This window comes from Oncorhynchus clarkii, chromosome 31 (genome assembly GCF_045791955.1).
Source record: "Oncorhynchus clarkii lewisi isolate Uvic-CL-2024 chromosome 31, UVic_Ocla_1.0, whole genome shotgun sequence".
In the NCBI taxonomy this organism is placed as follows: domain Eukaryota; kingdom Metazoa; phylum Chordata; class Actinopteri; order Salmoniformes; family Salmonidae; genus Oncorhynchus; species Oncorhynchus clarkii.
In genome coordinates, this window is record NC_092177.1 from 21,641,499 (window position 1) to 21,665,339 (window position 23,841).

The 23,841-nt window shown below is 44.6% G+C and overlaps 1 protein-coding gene across 2 annotated transcripts in view; it reads left to right on the forward strand.

The window, feature by feature from the left end:
- Positions 1-23,841, forward strand: part of LOC139391080 (kelch-like protein 3) — a 26,463-nt gene continuing 2,622 nt past the window's right edge. The window contains exons 1-15 of one of the 2 annotated variants that reach the window (XM_071138587.1): positions 1-381; positions 1,016-1,138; positions 1,498-1,604; positions 1,770-1,891; positions 3,088-3,250; positions 3,674-3,783; positions 5,299-5,415; positions 5,852-6,001; positions 6,344-6,461; positions 6,628-6,825; positions 7,219-7,320; positions 8,508-8,636; positions 9,566-9,706; positions 9,866-10,009; positions 10,196-12,590. In XM_071138587.1, the coding sequence (XP_070994688.1) occupies positions 236-381; positions 1,016-1,138; positions 1,498-1,604; positions 1,770-1,891; positions 3,088-3,250; positions 3,674-3,783; positions 5,299-5,415; positions 5,852-6,001; positions 6,344-6,461; positions 6,628-6,825; positions 7,219-7,320; positions 8,508-8,636; positions 9,566-9,706; positions 9,866-10,009; positions 10,196-10,224 (1,899 nt within the window). In that variant the 5' untranslated portion in view covers positions 1-235 and the 3' untranslated portion in view covers positions 10,225-12,590. Of the gene's footprint in view, positions 382-1,015; positions 1,139-1,497; positions 1,605-1,769; positions 1,892-3,087; positions 3,251-3,673; positions 3,784-5,298; positions 5,416-5,851; positions 6,002-6,343; positions 6,462-6,627; positions 6,826-7,218; positions 7,321-8,507; positions 8,637-9,565; positions 9,707-9,865; positions 10,010-10,195; positions 12,591-23,841 lie in introns of those variants that run through there. The other variant, XM_071138588.1, reaches the window with a different exon arrangement.

A 23,841-nucleotide genomic window follows, 5' to 3' on the forward strand; every position in this document is an offset into this window, starting at 1 on the left:
ACTCCGTAACCTAGTAACGCGGGAGCAAGTGGAACCAAGATGTTCCTCCGTGGAACAACGCTTTGCCGATTGAAATGGGGCCGCATGAAGCAGCAGTGGTGACTGGGGAAAACATTCTCTACCCTTCCTTAATCAGTTCTCAGAAAATACATGTAATAGTTTAAGGTCAAAAGGAAAGAAGCAGTAACCATGGGAAGATGCTTGCTTATTATTAGCTAGGTTTATTTGTCAGCTAATGAATGAGTCAATATTCGATTATAAGCAATTTCATGCTAGTGTTGCGTTGGACTTAGTTTGGACGATACATTTTGTGCATGTGCCCGTTGCCAGCCCCTGTACTTATTTAGGCACATCTGATATCATGGATTGTATAACCTTGGGGTAAGTTGACATAATAGTCGGGATATAAGTGTACGCTTCTGATGAATTCAGTACAGCTGTTGTCGGATTACTTGCTACATGATTTGGAGAGATTTGGCATATTCCATGATAGCTGGATGACTTGCTAGTTTAGCTAACTAACGTTACTGTACTGCACTGCCTCGTTGGTTTGTCAATGCAGTTCTAGTATTAGCAATCTAAGCGAACAGCGTGGGTAAAAGGTAGCCCAAGACAACTGTATGTTACCGTACTTTGTTAGTACGTTCGTCAATAAGAGTGGCACATACTTATTGTAACGTGGTTCTAGTAACCAAGTAACGTTACTAGCTAGCGAAAGAGCTGCCAAATTACTAGCTACGAACATCAGCTGCTAAATTACTGTGTTAGCCAGTTAGCAACTGTAGCTAGCTACTGTTGAAGCATACATTACAATACTTTATTGTAATTTAAAATGCGTGTTCAGTTATTTTGAGTAACACGAACTTATCTCTAGCATTGTCTTTGGAATGACCGTGGGGTTTTGTTAATACCATTTTTGTACAAGTCAAAGGGCTGGGGTTATTATGAATGAGGTTAATGATCTTGAGTTATCTTGGGTGGGCCTATTAATGTCCAGTTTATTGTCCTTGACCAGTCGAGAAACTAATGACCAGCAGCCGACCTGTGACCCCGAGGAAGATGCCATGGATTTGGGGATGCACACCTTCAACCACACCCATATGAGAAAGGCATTTCAGCTGATGAATGACATGAGGAGGTAGGTTGGTTTCACCCCTGCCTATTATCCCCTTTTTTCATCACTGAAAATAAGCCATGTGATGGCCTTTGTAAGATGTTGATATAACCCAGTGTCATTAGACACAGTAATAGCCTTCACATTATACATAATGCCTTATCCTTGGCACCGAATAGTCTACTTTGCAATGAATGACCCAATACTACAGTAATCTCGGCACACAGCTGGAGCACTTATTTCCAGTTGACAGTTATTTAGAAATCCTCAGTATGATGTTGACAGTTATTTAGAAATCCTCAGTATGATGTTGACAGTTATTTAGAAATCGCTCAGTATGGTGATTTGGGAAAACACTGTTCAACCATCTTTTGTGTTTACAGTAAGAATATGCTGTGCGACGTTCTGTTGGTGGCAGGAAATGTAGAGGTGACCGCTCACAAGTTGGTGCTAGCCTCCTGCAGCCCCTACTTCTGTGCCATGTTCACAGGTATTTGTGTATATAGACTACATTTGTAATCATTTTGAAAGCTGCGGGTCAAGTGAAACATGTTGTGAATGTGAAGCTCACTTTATTGTGACAGTGAGATTATTTTTTTCCTCGTGTCACATAAAACTTTCTCAAGTGGGTTCTCTCACTGTGTGTGGTGGACAGGGGACATGAGTGAGAGCAAAGCCCAGCAGGTGGAGATCAGGGATGTGGATGGACAAACACTAAAAAAACTGGTGGACTATATCTATACAGCTATGATTGAAGTAACGGAGGACAACGTTCAGGTGAGCTACATCGTCCCTATCTGTGTCCTCTGACATGTCTAAGTGCTTACAGCAGTGGAGTCAATCGATTCTTTCATGTTGCTTTGGCATTCCTTCATTGGTCTCTTCAGAATTATACTTTTTATGTGGCATAAAGTTGTCTCCCCTACCAGCCCTTTCCCTTTCTCCAGCATTACCAGTCTGCTCCTTCCTTCCTTGCTGTTGAGGCCAAGGTTTCTGCAGGCAGGGCTTTTCCTCTTATTATTAGCTCAGGAAATGTGCATGGAGGGAGAGGAAATCCTCTCAATGTTTGCAACATGCCTGCTTTGTGTGTGTGTGTGTTTGTTTTAGAATGGCATCCAAGCCTTGTCATTAGATTGGCTCATTTTTCATTGTGTGTGTGTGTGGTGCTACGGTATTTTTCATTTTAGCTCTCAGAATGTGTGGGCCACAACTGCTGAAAACACCCACTATAATAGTTAGCCTGCAGCTCCCTGTTCAGACCTAAGGGCAACAGGCAAAAATGAAATCACAGGCCTAAATTAAAGGAGAGTCTGGCTGAGTGACCTAGTTTCTGTGTGCCTGCCTGTGTGGGGATGTGGACAAATGGGAGAGCTGGGCTGCCTGTTAAAGCACACAATATTACTGAAGGACTGGCAGGCTAGAGGCTAATAAACCAGAGAAGCCAAATGTCTCCTTTAGAATTGACCACCGTGTACCACCGGTACACATCATTCTAGTTGTCCAGCTATAGTCTGAGAGCCAGGGCTGCAGAGTTCTCCTGTTATCCCTGCTGTCTCTGTTTTGGGTTTTTCACAGCTTAAGCTCTTATCCTAGTAAATATGTGGCTGTTTCTGACTCATTGTCCATTCTGAGTGGCACTGACATTATGGATCATGGCCCCCTGTAGATGAAGTTGGGGCTCCGTTTGGGTTGCCGTTAATTTAGGTATTAACCCGACTCTGGAATTGAAATAAGTTTGACTCCCATAGATTCCTCAAACCATTGAATAGTATTCAAATCCTCTGAATTCTAATTGAAAACATGAAGATTTGTTTGGCGTTAGAAATGAATGACAAGGAGAGCATTTTCCTGCTGTGTATTCTATTAAGTGACCAAATTATATTGTTTTGTATTGGGCCCACCTTCTCTCTCTGATGGCTGAACTGAGAGTATCCAGTCTCCTGCTGCGTGTTCTGATCCCTGTGTCTCTGTAGGTGCTCCTGCCTGCAGCCAGTCTCCTGCAGCTGATGGACGTGAGGCAGGTGTGCTGCGAGTTCCTGCAGAGCCAGCTGCACCCCACCAACTGTCTGGGCATTCGAGCCTTCGCCGACCTCCACACCTGCACACAGCTCCTCAACCAGTCCCATGCCTACTCTGGTTAGTGGAGCCCCACCTCACTTTTACGTTTCACCAGGCAGAGAGTGTAAGCTTAACGGAGGGGATGGAGAAACTGCCGTCTGTCTTGGTCAGTCAGTATGAACAGATTGCTGTTAAAAAGCATACAGTGGGTATTTATGACAGACTACTTTGAGCTTCAAGTGAAGGGAGTTCTTGACTCAGACTGCTTTTAGAAGATGTGACCCACCCTGGCTCTGTTTTGCATGGACCTCGTTCTGCTCAAACCTTGTATCTCATCTAAATGTCAACAGAATATCAAATTTGACCTTACGTTGTAGAGACGTGGTAAACTGCTGGGGCTTGCTGGCCGTATGCTGATAACCTTTGTCATTGCTCAGGGGTGTAACAGACCGTGAACAGTCTAGTTGTGTTTGTCTAACTGTGTGCTTGTTTGTTTAACAGAGCAGCATTTTTCCGAGGTGATGCTGGGAGAGGAGTTTATGGGCCTGTCTCTGCAGCATGTGTGCAGTCTCATATCCAGCGACAAACTCACCGTGTCCACAGAGGAGAAGGTAGGCCAGCCACCAGAACATCCCAAACCAACCCCTTCTTTTCTGTTCAGGGACAATGCAGGCTCATATCCTATTCTAACCTGTGAAGTGAGGATTATTTTATTTCCCATAACTATGCAAGACAAGTGCACTCCGGCAACTCCTCCTTCTCTTTGCTATCAATGAACTCAGTACAGCTCAGCTTTCAATCTCTCTCCTCCTGGTCTTCCTCAGACAACACTTATCATAACAACAGGCTTCCCATCTCTCACCATGACAATAGACTCCCCATCTCTCACCATGACAATAGACTCCCCATCTCTCACCATGACAATAGACTCCCCATCTCTCACCATGACAATAGACTCCCCATCTCTCACCATGACAACAGATCCGACTCCCGATCGCTCACCGTGACGGCAGAGTCCCCGTCCTGCAGTAATAGAGGACAGCCCTGTCACAAACAGCCTGGTTCCAGTCCCAGAGTGACTTACCACAGAGGGAGAGAGAGCTGTACCTGAGCTGTTACTGCTGTTGCTACTGCTGATACTCTTGCTGCTACGCTGATGCTGATGCTGTTGCTGATGCTGTTGCTACTCCTACTGCTGTTGCTACTCCTGTGCTGCTACTGCTTTTACTACTGCTGGCACTACTGCTGGCACTACTGCTACTCTTGCTGCTGCTGTTGCTGTTGCTACTCCTACTGTTGCTGATGCTGCTGCTGTTGCTACTCCTACTGCTGGCACTACTGCTGGCACTACTGCTGGCACTACTGCTGGCACTACTGCTGGCACTACTGCTGGGACTACTGCTGGCACTACTGCTGTTACTACTGCTGTTACTACTGATGGCACTACTGCTGTTACTACTAATGGCACTACTGCTGTTACTACTGCTGGCACTACTGCTGTTACTAATGCTGGCACTACTGCTGTTACTACTGATGGCACTACTGCTGTTACTACTGATGGCACTACTGCTGTTACTACTGATGGCACTACTGCTGTTACTACTGATGGCACTACTGCAGTTACTACTGATGGCACTACTGCTGTTACTACTGATGGCACTACTGCTGTTACTACTGATGGCACTACTGCTGTTACTACTGCTGGCACTACTGCTGTTACTAATGCTGGCACTACTGCTGTTACTACTGATGGCACTACTGCTGGCACTACTGCTGGCACTACTGCTGGCACTACTGCTGGCTCTACTGCTGCGGACCCACCACTCCAGGCCTCAGGCTCCACTTGCTAATGTGCTTACAAAGCAAAGTAGCAGCCGCCTCTTCAACCGATGTACACAGCAACATGACACTAGCCCTCTCTATCTGGCCCCCGTCTCCTATCTATCCATTCACAGCTCTGATCCTCTATCTTCAGGGATTAGAGCAGGAGAGTGGAGGAGCAGGTTGGATGAGAAATAGCGAGGGATGGTAGATGGCTGTCTCAGTCTGTGTTCAGATAAAGGAGGGGAGTTAGTCCCCTCTTGGTAAATGTAATTAACCCTTTGTGTTCTCTCTCTCTCTCTCAGGTATTTGAGGCCATTGTTGCATGGATAAAGCACGACAAGGAGGCTCGTCTGGAGCACATGCCAAAGCTGATGGAGCACGTTCGTCTGCCACTACTGTCCAGAGATTACCTAGTACAGGTGGGTCCTACTGTCCAGAGATGACCTAGTACAGGTGGGTCCTACTGTCCAGAGATGACCTAGTACAGGTGGGTCCTACTGTCCAGAGATGACCTAGTACAGGTGGGTCCTACTGTCCAGAGATGACCTAGTACAGGTGGGTCCTACTGTCCAGAGATGACCTAGTACAGGTGGGTCCTACTGTCTAGAGATGACATAGTACAGGTGGGTACTACGGTCCAGAGATGACCTAGTACAGGTGGGTCACTCAGCACCACCATTCACCTTGTTGTCAGATAGCATGAATAATTAATCAAGCATCCACATGCTCCATCATACAAATCAAACTGATATTTGAAAACCCACTGCATTGTTTTATTCAAGATGGTGTACTTGACAGATGGTGAACTTGTTTCATGTGTCTCTATTGCTCACTGTGCTGTGTCCTGTGGAGCAGATAGTGGAGAAGGAGGCCTTGATCAAGAACAACAACTCCTGTAAGGACTTCCTGATCGAGGCCATGAAGTACCACCTCCTACCCGCTGACCAGCGCCACCTCATCAAGACCGACCGGACACGCCCACGCACGCCTATCAGCATGCCCAAGGTCAGACAACACTTGCATCACACATGGACACACACATGTTTGTTTTACTATCCTTGTGGGGACCAAAACATTTATTCCCATAAAACCTTTAAAATAAAATCTTATTTTCCTTAACATAACCTTAACCCCTATCTCCTAACTCTAAACCTAACCCCTAAGCCTAAATTAGCCTGTTTTACTTTACTTGTGGGGAACTGGGAAATGTCCCCACGAGTGAGAATGTTTCTTGTTTTACTATCCTTGTGGGGATTTCCGGTACCCTCAAGGGGAGCAATACAAGCTCACACACACAGGTAATCATACCCACTGACTGAACCAACCGGAGCCCTATTGTTGTGTTAGGTGATGATAGTGGTGGGTGGGCAGGCTCCTAAGGCCATCCGTAGTGTGGAGTGCTATGACTTCCAGGAGGACCGCTGGTACCAGGTGGCTGACCTGCCGTCCAGACGCTGTCGAGCAGGTAAACACACCTCCCTCTGGCCGCTGCTACCTCTGAAATCACACACTCCTCTCTGACTTGTCTGTTTACTGGGCAAACCTAAACGCTTTTAATGTCTCTCTCTCGCTCTCTTTCCTCTCTCTCCTCTCTCTCGCTCTCTCTCTCGCTCTCTCTCTCTCTCTCTCAGGTGTTGTGTTCATGGCAGGGAGGGTGTACGCTGTGGGAGGCTTCAACGGCTCGTTGCGGGTCAGGACGGTGGACATGTACGATGGGATGAGGGACCAGTGGACCACAGTTCCCAGCATGCAAGAGCGGCGCAGCACTCTGGGGGCAGCCGTGCTGGGGGACCTGCTCTACGCTGTGGGGGGCTTCGACGGGAGCACAGGTACACAGTCCTACACCGCTCTTCTCCCCTCGCATCACCACTGCCCAAGACCAGTGTGTAGTCTAAGAAAGTGTGTTGTCCAAGTGTCCCAGCAGTCCTTTGAGAGGCAGTGGAGCGTGTTGCAGTGTGACTGAATGGAGCAGGGAACAGTAGTACCCCCAGGATGAATGTCTAGATTGTGTGGTTGGGCACAGTGGTGATGTCACCCTGACTTTATGAGATGAGAGAGAATTAGTGTTACTCATACAGTGGTGAGGAAAAAGGACAGGGGAGAGGAGAGAGCATTAGTGTTGGCCAAGTGTTGTGCCCTGCTTTCAGAAGGTAATTTAGAGCTGCTTTGCTAACTCTTTCTTCTCGCCCTTTTCCCTCCTTCCTTTTCTCCCTCCGTCTCAGGCCTGTCGTCAGTGGAGACCTACAGCTATAAGACCAATGAGTGGATGTTTGTTGCTCCCATGAACACGAGACGCAGTAGTGTCGGAGTGGGAGTGGTGGACGGTAAGAGAAGAATAGTGTCAACACTGCTTTTTATGAGCTTCTCCTCAGTGTCTATATAGAGCTTCTCCTCAGTGTCTATTTAGAGCTTCTCCTCAGAGTCTATATAGAGCTTCTCCTCAGTGTCTATATAGAGCTTCTCCTCAGTGTCTATATAGCGCTTCTCCTCAGTGTCTATATAGCGCTTCTCCTCAGTGTCTATATAGAGCTTCTCCTCAGTGTCTATATAGAGCTTCTCCTCAGTGTCTATATAGAGCTTCTCATCAGTGTCTATATAGAGCTTCTCCTCAGAGTCTATATAGAGCTTCTCCTCAGAGTCTATATAGAGCTTCTCCTCAGAGCCTATATAGAGCTTCTCCTCAGTGTCTATATAGAGCTTGTCCTCAGTGTCTATATAGAGCTTCTCCTCAGAGTCTATATAGAGCTTCTCCTCAGTCTATATAGAGCTTCTCCTCAGAGTCTATATAGAGCTTCTCCTCAGAGTCTATGTAGAGCTTCTCCTCAGAGTCTATATAGAGCTTCTCCTCAGTGTCTATATAGAGCTTCTTCTCAGAGTATACCAAATATTAGGAACACCTTAATAGTGAGTTGCACCCCCACACCCCCTCCTCAGAACAGCCTCAATTCACTGGGGCATGGACTCTACAAGGTATGGAAGGTGTTCCACAGAGATGCTTGCCCATGTTGACTACAATGTTTCCCACATTTGTCAAGTTGTCTGGATGGACCATTTTTGATACACATGGGAAACTGTTGAGTGTGAAAAACCCAGCAGCGTTGCAGTTCTGGACATCAAACTTGTGCGCTTGGTACCTACAAACATACCCCGTTCAAAGGTACTTACATTCTTGGTCTTGCCCATTCACCCTCTGAATAACACATATACACAATGCATGTCTCAATTGTCTCAAGGCTTAAAGCTTCTTTAACCTGTCTCCTCCCCTTCATTTACACGGATTGAAGTGGATTTAACAAGTGACATCAATAAGGAGTCATAGTTTTCACCTGGATTCACCTGGTCAGTCTATGTAATAGAAAGAGCAGGTGTTCCTAATGTTTTGTCCACTTAGTGTCTATAGTGTTTCTGTGCCTGTGTATTTGTCAGTTTCCTGTCTGCGGTTGTACTTTGAGCATCTCTTTGTATGTGTTCCTCGTTGTATTCCTCAGTGGGTGTGTATTGTGTTGTACAGGGAAGCTGTATGCGGTGGGTGGCTACGACGGGGCGTCACGGCAGTGTCTCAGCACGGTGGAGGAGTACAACCCAGTCAGTAACCAGTGGGGCTACATGGCTGACATGAGCACCAGACGCAGCGGAGCAGGTGCAGACAGTCCTCACCATCAACAACCCTCTCCTTATCACAGACTAGCTATCCTTCGTGTTTAGAAGCAGGCAATGCTACCTCTGTGCTGCACAGACACACTGCACTCACACTGTCAGTGTCCACAGAGACATGGGAGTGCTGTGACTTTAAGTCCAGGAAATGTGTAATGGAGCTGTGCAGTATGATATGTGGTATAGGACTATATATAGAGTTGTAATGGGCTCGACTAACCTCACACAGTAACTCTTACTCTCTACAGAGATCCTTGGAAATAGGCAAGGTGTCACAAGACCCAAGGTCTTGTACATAAAAATATTCTATTGGGATGGTTTCTCTCTTTCCCAAAGGGTTCTGTTGTGTATTTTCCCTCCCGTTCTGTGCTTGGTTCTCTGAGAGTGTCTCTGTCTCAGTGAAGGTTGTTGTTCTGAATGTGATCTGGTGGAGGTCCATTGGCCTCTCTGTGTGTGAGCCTCCTGGCTCTGAATGTGTTTGAGTGTCCTGTGCTCATTGTGCAGTCTGCTCAGCTGGCCAGAGGAAGTAGCACCAACACAATGCAGCTCGTTGATTCCTATGGACACTGCCTGGGTTCATCCAGGACTCTACTGCTAACTAACTTGCTGGCCCATTAGCTAGGAAGGAACAGCACAACCATATCAGTGAAAATGAGACAATACAGGATGTGGTTTTAATGCACTGCAAGCAATATTTTCTTTGCGTAGTCATACACCAATATAAACCCAATGAGCACTGAAATAAGAGAATTGCCGTAGAGGTAGATGGCCCTCTTAACAAGAGAATTACTGGGAGTGATCGCTCCTCCTTGTGGGTATTTAATGGACTGCAGTTATTGCTGGGAAACATCTGTAGCTTGTGCAAGTACATGTGTTTGTGGGAATAGATGTAACCAGACGTGTGTGTGTGTGCAGGTGTTGGGGTGCTAAGTGGGCAGCTGTATGCAGCAGGGGGTCATGATGGGCCCCTGGTGAGGAAGAGTGTGGAGGTGTACGACCCACCTAGTAACACCTGGAGACAGGTGTGTGACATGAACATGTGTCGGAGGAACGCTGGTGAGTAGTCTGATGCAACACACACACACTCCCCTATGCCCAAATGTTCTGCATATCATTGTCTCTAGAGTGTGTGTGTGACTCACTAACCTCATCCCCTGTGTTCATGCAGGTGTATGTGTGTGTGACTCACTAATCTCCTCCCCTGTGTTCATGCAGGTGTGTGTGCTATAAACGGACTGCTGTATGTGATTGGAGGAGACGACGGCTCTTGTAACCTCTCCTCAGTGGAGTATTACAACCCTGCCACAGACAAGTGGAGCCTCATACCCACCAACATGAGAAACGGCCGAAGCTATGCAGGTAACCTTTCACCTTTTACCTTTCATACCACCTTTCAAATGCTTGTCTCTGCATCCAAACTCAGAACCTTCTCTTTTGAAGAATTAAGACATGTTGGTCGTGAGATGGTTTGGTGTTGAATGTGTTATGCTGCATTTAGTGTGTTATTAATCGTTGTCCTGATATACCCTGCTATATCCACTCAAGGTGTATCCGTTATAGACAAGCCTTTATGACTATCAGGCCCCGACGGCAGCAGGACCCCTCAGCCACAGGTAGCAATCAAAGGGAGCCACACAGACGTCTGATTTCACAGTCAACTCCATGGAGTAACACTAGCCTGACGGGTGGCTCAGGAGGGAGGGAGACCCCAACCCGGACAGTGCTCTGCGAAGCTGCAGTCTCAGCCCTGTAACTCTAACTCGCATTCATTCCAGGCAGAGTGGACTTGAGAGAGACATTGGCTTCCATGGTCAAAATGACCCCAAGACTCAACAAATCTGCCTGGATCAGAGTGTCTTAAGACTGGAGGGGGCCTGTTTTCCTTCAGCCTCACAGGGGGCCATTTAGCTACATTAGTATTAGGAGGGCCTCACTCCCCTCAGACTCCTTACAACTGATCAGAGGGGGAAATAAACTGGCCTTGTTTTAAGAGAAGAAGGTTGTTGATTGGCCTGGGAAACTAGACTGCAGTCAGCCTGCGGCGTGGGACTGTGACCGTGCAGACACACATTGTGCTAACACGGGCCTCTCAAACCAACAATGAGCTCTGGCAGTGTTGTAGTACTTGAGTCTGACTCAAGTCCCGATTTTCATGACTTGTGATTCGGACTTGGACTCTCCTTTTGGTGACTTGTATTTGCACTTGGACTGGATAGGCTATTATAATAAGGAGAATATTAGCAGCACTGGGTGCGCAGAGCATCGAGGGTTCTGTTCTCTAGCAGTGGGAAGGACGTGCCACACACAGCCTACATCAGCTGGTGAGCTGCGGGGGAGCAAGACCGGAAGGCAGGCCGCTACACATCGCACAAGCAACTTTCTTGTTTCCCCATAACCATTAGTCACCAGCTTACTATTTAGCTTTGCCTGGTTAAGAAACACAAACTGGTTTTTGAAATGTAAAACAGTACTAGTGTTGAGTTTAATAGTAAACAACATTGTAGCTATTTGTCTCTCTCTCTACCCTGAGGATAGAGAAGTAAGTTGTCTTTGAATTTGTCGTCTCGCTCTAGCCGCCCACTTTACCCCCTGCATCCCATCGCCAGGGATGTATTCATTACGGAAACTGTTTACTGTTTAAGAACCAGGGATGTATTCATTACGGAAACTGTTTACTGTTTAAGAAACCAGGGGTGTATTCGTTATGGAAACCACTTACAGTTTAAGAACCAAACGGAAAAAAGGAAACTGGGAGGGAACTACCTGAATTTGTCCAATAGAAACTCTTGTTTGCGGTTTCCCTTTGGAGTAAATGATTTGGAAAAGTTTTGCAACAGAATCAGTTTAATGGTTATACCCCTGGTTCTGACAAGTCTCCCTTTAGTTTTCATTCTGCAATAAAAAACCGAATCAGTGGGCAGTAGCTGAGAGCCTGACCTAATTTATGTAGTAAATAAGTAGTGAAACACAGGTATAGAGTAGAACTTGTGAGGTAGTAATGATTAGTAAGTGAGGTTTTTTTTTCATGAGGGAGTGGTGATAATCAGCCATTTGGTGGCAACTAGAAACAATGGCTTAATAAGACCTATTATAAATTGATGGACTAGTGACTTGACTCATGACTCGAACTTGAACTTGACTCGGACTTCAGCCATAGGGACTCGTGACTTGACTCAGACTCGAGCACAGGGGACTTGGGACTCGAGGTTTAGTGACTCGACCACTGATGTAGAAATGCCCTGATGATCAGGTCAGTCTCTCTGTTCTCGATTGGAGACCTATGGACTGCAGGACTGCGGCACTATGGTCACTACCAAGGTGAAACCAACAGGCTTTCACTGTCTGCAACCTGATTGGGTGCTCCCTTTTTAATGTCACCTGTGCTACTGGTCTGAAGAACTCAGCAGGCAGACTGGAGGACCAACCTGGACCAGCATTCACCAGGAGCCACATGCCTCAAATACAATTTCCAATTTTAAATCAATATTGTATTTTTTCGCATATTTGAATTGGCTGCAATGGGGCACCATGTTAATGTAGTGTTTTAAATGCACCGTAAAGACAACTGCAAAGTGATACCCAAGATACACTCAGTCTTAACTTGGCGCGCTCTATGTGCCATACTGTTTTCATAATGTGTCTGGGGGTTTGTTCACAAACCTTGTTTCTCTCTGAAGGAGAAGTGCCAAATTGATGCAAAAACAACGTTAGACAATGAACACCGTGTGTAAGAATGAACACATTATCACCTTTTTGATTTGTATTAAGCTAATTTACTGTAACATGAGCAAAATACTACTGTATAACTTCTGGATCAGGACCAATAATTCTGGTTAACATTATTTCAAGCTCAGAACATCTTTTACCAGGGTTGGGTTAAATTCCATTTCAATTAAATGTTCTCTTTTTGAATAATAATGAATCTCTTGACTTGAAGTGGAGTTGACCCCTACTGTCTTTTTCTACGCCTAGCCTAAACTGTCATTTTTTTCACTGAGATTCTGGGATTTTAAATGATTCTATATACTGCACAATCTGTAGGTTTACTATGGTTAGCCACCCCAGAGCAATGTTGAAATATGCAGGACATAGGCAACTTGTATAATGTTAAGTATATTAAATATTTTATCAAGGTCAGTGAAATATTTTCTAAGGTTTATTGTGGATATTAAATGACAGTACCACCTTTAGAATTCTCTTGAGCATCAGTCCTCTGTTCAGGGAGCGGTTCCATTTGGGTACATGGTTACGGTGGTTCCATTTGGGTACATGGTTACGATGGTTCCATTTGGGTACATGGTTACGGTGGTTCCATTTGGGTACATGGTTACGGTGGTTCCATTTGGGTACATGGTTATGGTGGTTCCATTTGGGTACATGGTTACGGTGGTTCCATTTGGGTACATGGTTACGGTGGTTCCATTTGGGTACATGGTTACGGTGGTTCCATTTGGGTACATGGTTACGGTGGTTCTATTTGGAAACGTGATTACGGTGGTTCTATTTGGAAACGTGATTACGGTGGTTCTATTTGGAAACGTGATTATGTTGGTTCCATTTTTCATTTTAATTTCTAGAACATCTGACTCTCTTCATAGAACCAAGGTCCCTTCCAAATCACCATGAGCAGTTTTACTTTACACTTTCAATGCTACTGAAACGAACCTGGCTTTTTATTAACTTGGACTATGCAGCTGACTGTGAGCCACCATTGTAAGATGTGGATTGGTAGGAGGTGTGACTCAGACTGGGAGTGTATGAGGATGACATCTAGTTGTCAGTGACTTTAGTGAATGCCATCAGCTCAGCAGCCATGTTTGTGGCCTTGTACATTACATTTCAAGCCACTTGTCATACGGAATGTAGGGCTACTTTCTGTATTGGTGGGAATAGTAATACACCATATATTATTACTAGCTATCTACAGCATGTCACTGACAATCCTAGACTGAGCAGGGTCACAGGGGGAAGATCTCAATTGCATACTCCGCGTCCTCTCTCCTTGTCTCCTTCTCAAAACCCATTGGATGAGAAAGCCATAGGACCCTCCCCTCTGACCTTCTCATCCAATGGGATTTGAGGAGAGAGGACACAAGTAGTATGCAATTGAGATCTTCCCAGGGTCCCTCTGGAGAGGTGTTGTCAGAGGTCAGAGCTGGACCACTCAGGGACCTGCACTGAGCCTGCATAACAACACCAGCCTGGGTTTACAGACCATGGGTGTCCAAAACCCTGTATGGCCTTACTGCGTCCATTCCACCCAACCTGTCCTCATATATCTTCAGCTGCTCGGTTTATGACCAATAAAAATGGCCTTGCATTTTAAGTGGGGGAAGTGTGGCCTTGAATCATTGTCTAACAGTGCGGAACATTAACACGATACTGTATGGGATCTTAGGATTCAGTAGGGACTGTGTATGGTGTTAATCTTTATATACAGTACCAGTCAAAAGTTTGGACACACCTATTCATTCAAGGGTTTTTCTTTATTTTTACTATTTTCTACATTGTAGCATAATAGTGAAGACATCAAAACTATGAAATCACACATGGAATCATGTAGTAGTCAAAGTGTTAAACAAATCAAAATATATTTTTTATTTGAGAGCTTTCAAAATTGCTACCCTTTGCCTTGATGACAACTTTGTACACTCTTGGCATTTTCTCAACCGGATTCACCTGGAATGGATTTCAATTAACATGTGTGCCTTGTTAAAAGTTAATTTGTGGAATTTCTTTCCTTCTTAATGCGTTTGAGCCAATCAGTGACAAGGTAGGGGTGGTATACAGAAGATAGCCATATTTGGTAAAATACCAAGTCCATATTATCGCAAGAACAGTGTCCACAATGACCCAACCTCAACCCAGTTGAGATGGTTTGGGATGAGTTGGACCGCAGAGTGAAGGGAAATCAGGGAACTCTTTCAAGACTGTTGGAAAAGCATTCCTCATTAAGCTGGTTGAGAGAATGCCCAGACTGTACAAAGCTGTCATCAAGGCAAAGTGTGGCTACTTTTAAGAATCTAAAATAGATTTGAATTTTTTTTAAACACTTTTTTGGTTACTACAGGATTCCATATGTCATTTCATAGTTTTGATGTCTTCACTATTATTCTACAATGTAGAAAATAGTAAAAATAAAGAAAAACCCTTGAATGAATAGGTGTGTCCAAACTTTTGACTGGTACTGTGTAACTGAATAAATACAGTTGAAGTCTGAAGTTTACATACACTTAGGTTGGAATCATTAAAACTCATTTTTTAACCACCCCACAAATTTCTTAAACTATAGTTTTGGCAAGTCGGTTAGGACATCTACTTTGTGCATGACACAAATAATTTTCCCAACAATTGTTTACAGACAGATTATTTCACTTATAATTCACTGTATCACAATTTCAGTGGGTCAGAAGTTTACATACACTAAGTTGACTGTGCCTTTAAACAGCTTGGACAATTCCAGAAAATATTGTCATGGCTTTAGAAGCTTCATATAGGCTATATGACATAATTTGAGTCAATTGGAGGTGTACCTGTGGATGTATTTCAAGGCCTACCTTCAAACTCAGTGCCTCTTTGCTTGACATCATGGGAAAATCAAAAGAAATCAGCTAAGACCTCAGAAAAAAAATTGTAGACCTCCGCAATTCTGGTTCATCCATGGGAGCAATTTCCAAATGCCTGAAGGTACCACGTTCATCTGTAAAAACAATAGTATGCAAGTATAAACACCATGGGACCACGCAGCCGTCATATCGCTCAGGAAGGAGACGCGTTCTGTCTCCTAGACATGAAGGTACTTTGGTGCGAAAAGTGCAAATCAATCCCAGAACAACAGCAAAGGACCTTGTGAAGATGCTGGAGGAAACGGGTACAAAATGATCTATATCCACAGTAAAACGAGTCCTTTATCGACATAACCTGAAAGGCCGCTCAGCAAGGAAGAAACCACTGCTCCAAAACCGCCATAAAAAAGCCAGACTACGGTTTGCAACTGCACATGCGGACAAAGATCGTACTTTTTGGAGAAATGTCCTCTGGTCTGATGAAACAAAAATAGAACTGTTTGGCCATAATGACCATCGTTATGTTTGGAGGAAAAAGGGGGAGGCTTGCAAGCTGAAGAACAACATCCTAACCGTGAAGCACGGGGGTGGCAGCATCATGTTGTGGGGGTGTTTTGCTGCAGGAGGGACTGGTGCACTTCACAAAATAGATGGCATCATGAAGGAGGAAAATTATGTGGATATATTGAAACAACATCTCAAGTCAGGAAGTTAAAGCTTGGTCGCAAATGGGTCTTCCAAATGGACAATGACCCCAAGCATACTTGTTGTGACAAAATGGCTTAAGGACAACAAAGTCAAGGTATTGGAGAAGCCATCACAAAGCCTTGACTCAGTTACACCAGCTCTGTCAGGAGGAATGGGCCCAAATTCACCCAACTTACTGTTGGAAGCTTGTGGAAGGCTACCTGAAACGTTTGACCCAAGTTAAACAATTTAAAGGCAATGCTACCAAATACTATTTGAGTGTAGTGTATGTAAACTTCTGGGAATGTGATGAAAGAAAGAAAATCATTCTCTCGACTATTATTTTGAAATTTCACATTCTTAAAATAAAGATGTGATCCTAACTGACCTAAAACAGGGAAATCTTACTCGGATTAGATTTGTGAATTGTGAAAACTGAGTTTAAATGTATTTGGCTAAGGTGTATGTAAACTTCCGACTTCAACTGTATATATGGATTATTTTTTTACATAGATGTGGTGTCTGTCTTTTTGTGAAATATTCTATAATTCTATAATTTGACAGTGACAATGATAAGAGTATAGCACACTAGCAAGTTGCAGTATCAAAGCTGGGATTCAATCCCATCGCCGATTTAGACAATGCACTATTTCCGATTGAGACAACATATGCAGCTTTAACTGTGAATGTGGTCTCTGCAAACATTGCCTGCAGAAACATTGCCTTTAAAACTTGCATTGCGTGGCCTAAGGTTGTGTGTTCCAGTCCCGCAGGGATCCTACAGTGCCTTGCGAAAGTATTCGGCCCCCTTGAACTTTGCGACCTTTTGCCACATTTCAGGCTTCAAACATAAAGATATAAAACTGTATTTGTTTGTGAAGAATCAACAACAAGTGGGACACAATCATGAAGTGGAACAACATTTATTGGATATTTCAAACTTTTTTAACAAATCAAAAACTGAAAAATTGGGCGTGCAAAATTATTCAGCCCCTTTACTTTCAGTGCAGCAAACTCTCTCCAGAAGTTCAGTGAGGATCTCTGAATGATCCAATGTTGACCTAAATGACTAATGATGATAAATACAATCCACCTGTGTGTAATCAAGTCTCCGTATAAATGCACCTGCACTGTGATAGTCTCAGAGGTCCGTTAAAAGCGCAGAGAGCATCATGAAGAACAAGGAACACACCAGGCAGGTCCGAGATACTGTTGTGAAGAAGTTTAAAGCCGGATTTGGAAACAAAAAGATTTCCCAAGCTTTAAACATCCCAAGGAGCACTGTGCAAGCGATAATATTGAAATGGAAGGAGTATCAGACCACTGCAAATCTACCAAGACCTGGCCGTCCCTCTAAACTTTCAGCTCATACAAGGAGAAGACTGATCAGAGATGCAGCCAAGAGGCCCATGATCACTCTGGATGAACTGCAGAGATCTACAGCTGAGGTGGGAGACTCTGTCCATAGGACAACAATCAGTCGTATATTGCACAAATCTGGCCTTTATGGAAGAGTGGCAAGAAGAAAGCCATTTCTTAAAGATATCCATAAAAAGTGTTGTTTAAAGTTTGCCACAAGCCACCTGGGAGACACACCAAACATGTGGAAGAAGGTGCTCTGGTCAGATGAAACCAAAATTGAACTTTTTGGCAACAATGCAAAACGTTATGTTTGGCGTAAAAGCAAGACCCTGAACACACCATACCCACTGTCAAACATGGTGGTGGCAGCATCATGGTTTGGGCCTGCTTTTCTTCAGCAGGGACAGGGAAGATGGTTAAAATTGATGGGAAGATGGATGGAGCCAAATACAGGACCATTCTGGAAGAAAACCTGATGGAGTCTGCAAAAGACCTGAGACTGGGACGGAGATTTGTCTTCCAACAAGACAATGATCCAAAACATAAAGCAAAATCTACAATGGAATGGTTCAAAAATAAACATATCCAGGTGTTAGAATGGCCAAGTCAAGGTCCAGACCTGAATCCAATCGAGAATCTGTGGAAAGAACTGAAAACTGCTGTTCACAAATGCTCTCCATCCAACCTCACTGAGCTCGAGCTGTTTTGCAAGCAGGAATGGGAAAAAATTTCAGTCTCTCGATGTGCAAAACTGATAGAGACATACCCCAAGCGACTTACAGCTGTAATCGCAGCAAAAGGTGGCGCTACAAAGTATTAACTTAAGGGGGCTGAATAATTTTGCACGCCCAATTTTTCAGTTTTTGATTTGTTAAAAAAGTTTGAAATATCCAATAAATGTTGTTCCACTTCATGATTGTGTCCCACTTGTTGTTGATTCTTCACAAAAAAATACAGTTTTATATCTTTATGTTTGAAGCCTGAAATGTGGCAAAAGGTCGCAAAGTTCAAGGGGGCCGAATACTTTCGCAAGGCACTGTATGTACACTGAACAAAAATATAAACGCAACATGTAAAGTGTTGGTCCCATGTTTCATGAGATGAAATAAAAAATCCCAGAAATGATCCATATGAATAAAAAGCTAATTTCTAATTTTGTTTACATCCCTGTTAGTTGGCATTCCTCATTTGCCAAGATTATCCATCCACTTGACATGTGTGGCGTAGCAAGAGGCTGTTTTAAATAGCATGATCATAACACAGGTGCACCTTGTGCTGGGGACTAAAGGCCACTTTAAAATGTGCAGTTTTGTCACACAACACAAGGCCACATATGTCTTAAGTTTTGAGGGAGAAATTGGCATGCTGACTGCAGGAATGTCCACCAGAGCTGTTGCAAGATAATTGGTGTGCTGAGGAGTACTTCTGTCTTTAATAAAGCCCTTTTTTGGGGAAAACTCATTCTGATTAGCTGGGCCCGGCCGCCAGGTGGGTGGGCCTGTGCCCTCCCAAGCCCACCTAAGGCTGCACCCCTGCCCAGTCATGTGAAATCCATAGATCAGGGCATAATGAATGTATTTCAATTGACTGAATTCCATTTATGAACTGTAAGTAAAATCTTTGAAATGGTTGAATGTTGCGTTTATATTTTTGTTCAGTGTAGTTACTAAAATACTTTGGATAAAGGTGTCTGCTAAGTGGTAATGAGTAATTCAGAAGCTAGAAATGAAGACGTGTTGGTCAAACTGTATTTGGAGAGCCTTATTTGGTCTATAGATACTCAATCATTAAACTATCAACCGCAACTGTTGATATGAAACAGTTTACTAGTGTTAGGGTTGAGCTGGGATGTGGACATGAAACTAGGCTGTGTTGAACCAGAGTATGGACATTAAGTTAGGGTTGAGCTGGGATGTGGACATGATGCTAGGGTAAGGGTTAAGGTTAGGGTTGAGCTGGGATGTGGACATGATGCTAGGGTAAGGGTTAGGGTTGAGCTGGGATGTGGACATGAAGCTAGGGTAAGGGTTAAGGTTAGGGTTGAGCTGGGATGTGGACATGATGCTAGGGTAAGGGTTAAGGTTAGGGTTGAGCTGGGATGTGGACATGATGCTAGGGTAAGGGTTAAGGTTAGGGTTGAGCTGGGATGTGGACATGATGCTAGGGTAAGGGTTAGGGTTGAGCTGGGATGTGGACATGAAGCTAGGGTAAGGGTTAAGGTTGGGGTTGAGCTGGGATGTGGACATGATGCTAGGGTAAGGGTTAAGGTTAGGGTTTAAAAAAAATATATATTTCACTTTTATTTAACAAGGCAGGCAAGTTGAGAACAAGTTCTCATTTACAATTGTGACCTGGCCAAGATAAAGCAAAGCAGTTCGACACATACAACGACACAGAGTTACACATGGAGTAAAACAAACATACAGTCAATAATACAGTATAAACAAGTCTATATACGATGTGAGCAAATGAGGTGAGATAAGGGAGGTAAAGGCAAAAAGGCCATGGTGGCAAAGTAGATACAATATAGCAAGTAAAACACTGGAATGGTAGATTTGCAATGGGAGAATGTGCAAAGTAGAAATAAAAATAATTGGGGTGCAAAGGAGCAAAATAAATAAATTAATTAAATACAGTAGGGAAAGAGGTAGTTGTTTGGGCTAAATTATAGGTGGGCTATTTACAGGTGCAGTAATATGTGAGCTGCTCTGACAGTTGGTGCTTAAAGCTAGTGAGGGAGATAAGTGTTTCCAGTTTCAGAGATTTTTGTAGTTCGTTCCAGTCATTGGCAGCAGAGAACTGGAAGGAGAGGCGGCCAAAGAAAGAATTGGTTTTGGGGGTGACTAGAGAGATATACCTGCTGGAGCGTGTGCTACAGATGGGAGATGCAATGGTGACCAGCGAGCTGAGATAAGGGGGGACTTTACCTAGCAGGGTCTTGTAGATGACATGGAGCCAGTGGGTTTGGCGATGAGTATGAAGCGAGGGCCAGCCAACGAGAGCGTACAGGTCGCAATGGTGGGTAGTATATGGGGCTTTGGTGACAAAACGGATTGCACTGTGATAGACTGCATCCAATTTGTTAAGTAGGGTATTGGAGGCTATTTTGTAAATGACATCGCCAAAGTCGAGGATTGGTAGGATGGTCAGTTTTACAAGGGTATGTTTGGCAGCATGAGTGAAGGATGCTTTGTTGCGAAATAGGAAGCCAATTCTAGATTTAACTTTGGATTGGAGATGTTTGATATGGGTCTGGAAGGAGAGTTTACAGTCTAACCAGACACCTAAGTATTTGTAGTTGTCCACGTATTCTAAGTCGGAGCCGTCCAGAGTAGTAATGTTGGACAGGCGGGTAGGTACAGGTAGCGATCGGTTGAAGAGCATGCATTTAGTTTTACTTGTATTTAAGAGCAATTGGAGGCCACGGAAGGAGAGTTGTATGGCATTGAAGCTTGCCTGGAGGGTTGTTAACACAGTGTCCAAAGAAGGGCCAGAAGTATACAGAATGGTGTTGTCTGCGTAGAGGTGGATCAGAGACTCACCAGCAGCAAGAGCGACCTCATTGATGTATACAGAGAAGAGAGTCGGTCCAAGAATTGAACCCTGTGGCACCCCCATAGAGACTGCCAGAGGTCCGGACAGCAGACCCTCCGATTTGACACACTGAACTCTATCAGAGAAGTAGTTGGTGAACCAGGCGAGGCAATCATTTGAGAAACCAAGGCTGTCGAGTCTGCCGATGAGGATGTGGTGATTGACAGAGTCGAAAGCCTTGGCCAGATCAATGAATACGGCTGCACAGTAATGTTTCTTATCGATGGCGGTTAAGATATCATTTAGGACCTTAAGCGTGGCTGAGGTGCACCCATGACCAGCTCTGAAACCAGATTGCATAGCAGAGAAGGTATGGTGAGATTCGAAATGGTCGGTAATCTGTTTGTTGACTTGGCTTTCGAAGACCTTAGAAAGGCATGGTAGGATAGATATAGGTCTGTAGCAGTTTGGGTCAAGAGTGTCACCCCCTTTGCTTTCCAATATTTGGGAATCTCAGACGACACGAAAGAGAGGTTGAACAGGCTAGTAATAGGGGTGGCAACAATTTTGGCAGATAATTTTAGAAAGAAAGGGTCCAGATTGTCTAGCCCGGCTGATTTGTAGGGGTCCAGATTTTGCAGCTCATTTAGAACATCAGCTGAGCAGATTTGGGAGAAGGAGAAATGGGGAAGGCTTGGGCGAGTTGTTGTGGGGGGTGCAGTGCTGTTGACCGGGGTAGGAGTAGCCAGGTGGAAAGCATGGCCAGCCGTAGAAAAATACTTATTGAAATTCTCAATTATGGTGGATTTATCAGTGGTGACAGTGTTTCCTATCTTCAGTGCAGTGGGCAGCTGGGAGGAGGGGTTCTTATTCTCCATGGACTTTACAGTGTCCCAGAACTTTTTTGAGTTAGTGTTGCAGGAAGCAAATTTCTGCTTGAAAAAGCTAGTCTTGGCTTTTCTAACTGCCTGGATGTGGACATGAAGCTAGGGTAAGGGTTAAGGTTAGGGTTGAGCTGGGATGTGGACATGAAGCTAAGGTAAGGGTTAAGGTTAGGGTTGAGCTGGGATGTGGACATGAAGCTAGGGTAAGGATTAAGGTTAGGGTTGAGCTGGGATGTGGACATGAAGCTAGGGTAATGGTTAAGGTTAGGGTTGAGCTGGGATGTGGACATGAAGCTAGGGTAAGGGTTAAGGTTAGGGTTGAGCTGGGATGTGGACATGAAGCTAAGGTAAGGGTTAAGGTTAGGGTTGAGCTGGGATGTGGACATGAAACTAGGGTAAGGGTTAAGGTTAGGGTTGAGGTGGGATGTGGACATGATGCTAGGGTAAGGGTTAAGGTTAGGGTTGAGCTGGGATGTGGACATGAAGCTAGGGTAAGGGTTAACGTTAGGGATGAGCTGGGATGTGGACATGAAGCTACTGTTAAGGTTAGGGTTGAGCTGGGATGTGGACATGAAGCTAGGGTAAGGGTTATGGTTGAGCTGGGATGTGGACATGAAGCTAGTTTAAGGGTTAAGGTTAGGGTTGAGCTGGGATGTGGACATGAATCTAGGGTAAGGGTTAAGGTTAGGGTTGAGCTGGGATGTGGACATGAAGCTAGGGTAAGGGTTAAGGTTAGGGTTGAGCTGGGATGTGGACATGATGCTAGGGTAAGGGTTAAGGTTGAGCTGGGATGTGGACATGAAGCTAGGGTAAGGGTTAAGGTTAGGGTTGAGCTGGGATGTGGACATGATGCTAGGGTAAGGGTTAAGGTTAGGGTTGAGCTGGGATGTGTTCATGAAGCTAGGGTAAGGGTTAAGGTTAGGGTTGAGCTGGGATGTGGACATGAAACTAGGCTGTGTTGAACCAGAGTATGGACATTAAGTTAGGGTTGAGCTGGGATGTGGACATGATGCTAGGGTAAGGGTTAAGGTTAGGGTTGAGCTGGGATGTGGACATGATGCTAGGGTAAGGGTTAGGGTTAGGGTTGAGCTGGGATGTGGACATGATGCTAGGGTAAGGGTTAGGGTTGAGCTGGGATGTGGACATGAAGCTAGGGTAAGGGTTAAGGTTAGGGTTGAGCTGGGATGTGGACATGAAGCTAGGGTAAGGGTTAAGGTTAGGGTTGAGCTGGGATGTGGACATGAAGCTAGGGTAAGGGTTAAGGTTGGGGTTGAGGTGGGATGTGGACATGATGCTAGGGTAAGGGTTAAGGTTAGGGTTGAGCTGGGATGTGGACATGAAGCTAGGGTAAGGGTTAGGGTTGAGCTGAGATGAGGACATGAAGCTAAGGTAAGGGTTAAGGTTAGGGTTGAGCTGGGATGTGGACATAAAGCTAGGGTAAGGGTTAGGGTTGATCTGGGATGTGGACATGAAGCTAGGGTAAGGGTTAAGGTTAGGGTTGAGCTGGGATGTGGACATGATGCTAGGGTAAGGGTTAAGGTTGGGGTTGAGCTGGGATGTGGACATGAGGCTAGGGTAAGGGTTAAGGTTAGAGTTAGTGCTAGGATTAGGTTTCAGAGGGTTTCTGTTTGTGCTGGTATCAAACCCTGGGTTGCACAGGTCTGTTCCAACTTCCTGCTCTGCATGTTGCAAATTGGTCAGGAGAGGGTGGGAAAACATGGGGCGTTTGTTTGCCTGAGGGGTCAATGGAGGCCGAGAGCTCAGAAGGGTCACCTGCGATGGTTCAATGAGAGAAATACAACAACGAGAGGAAGAAAAGGAGTTAGGGATAGGGTTGAGGTTAGGATTGAGGTTCTGCAAGGGTTAGGGTTATGGTGATGTTCTGGTAGGGTTAGGACTAGTATATGGTGACAAACTCCCATTTGTCCCCACATACTCTGTCTTCTATGAAGTTTAACTCTGTAGTAAAAGGGACATTTCTAGAAGACAAAGGATGATGAGGTTCTCCAACAATTCAGAGTAATATATATATCAGCATATTGACAAAACAAAAATGTGAAAGATATGCAGGTACAACCACACTAGCGTAACCACACTATACACACATTTAGATCTCATATAGTACGACAGTTAAGAATAGCAGGGTTAGAATCTAATC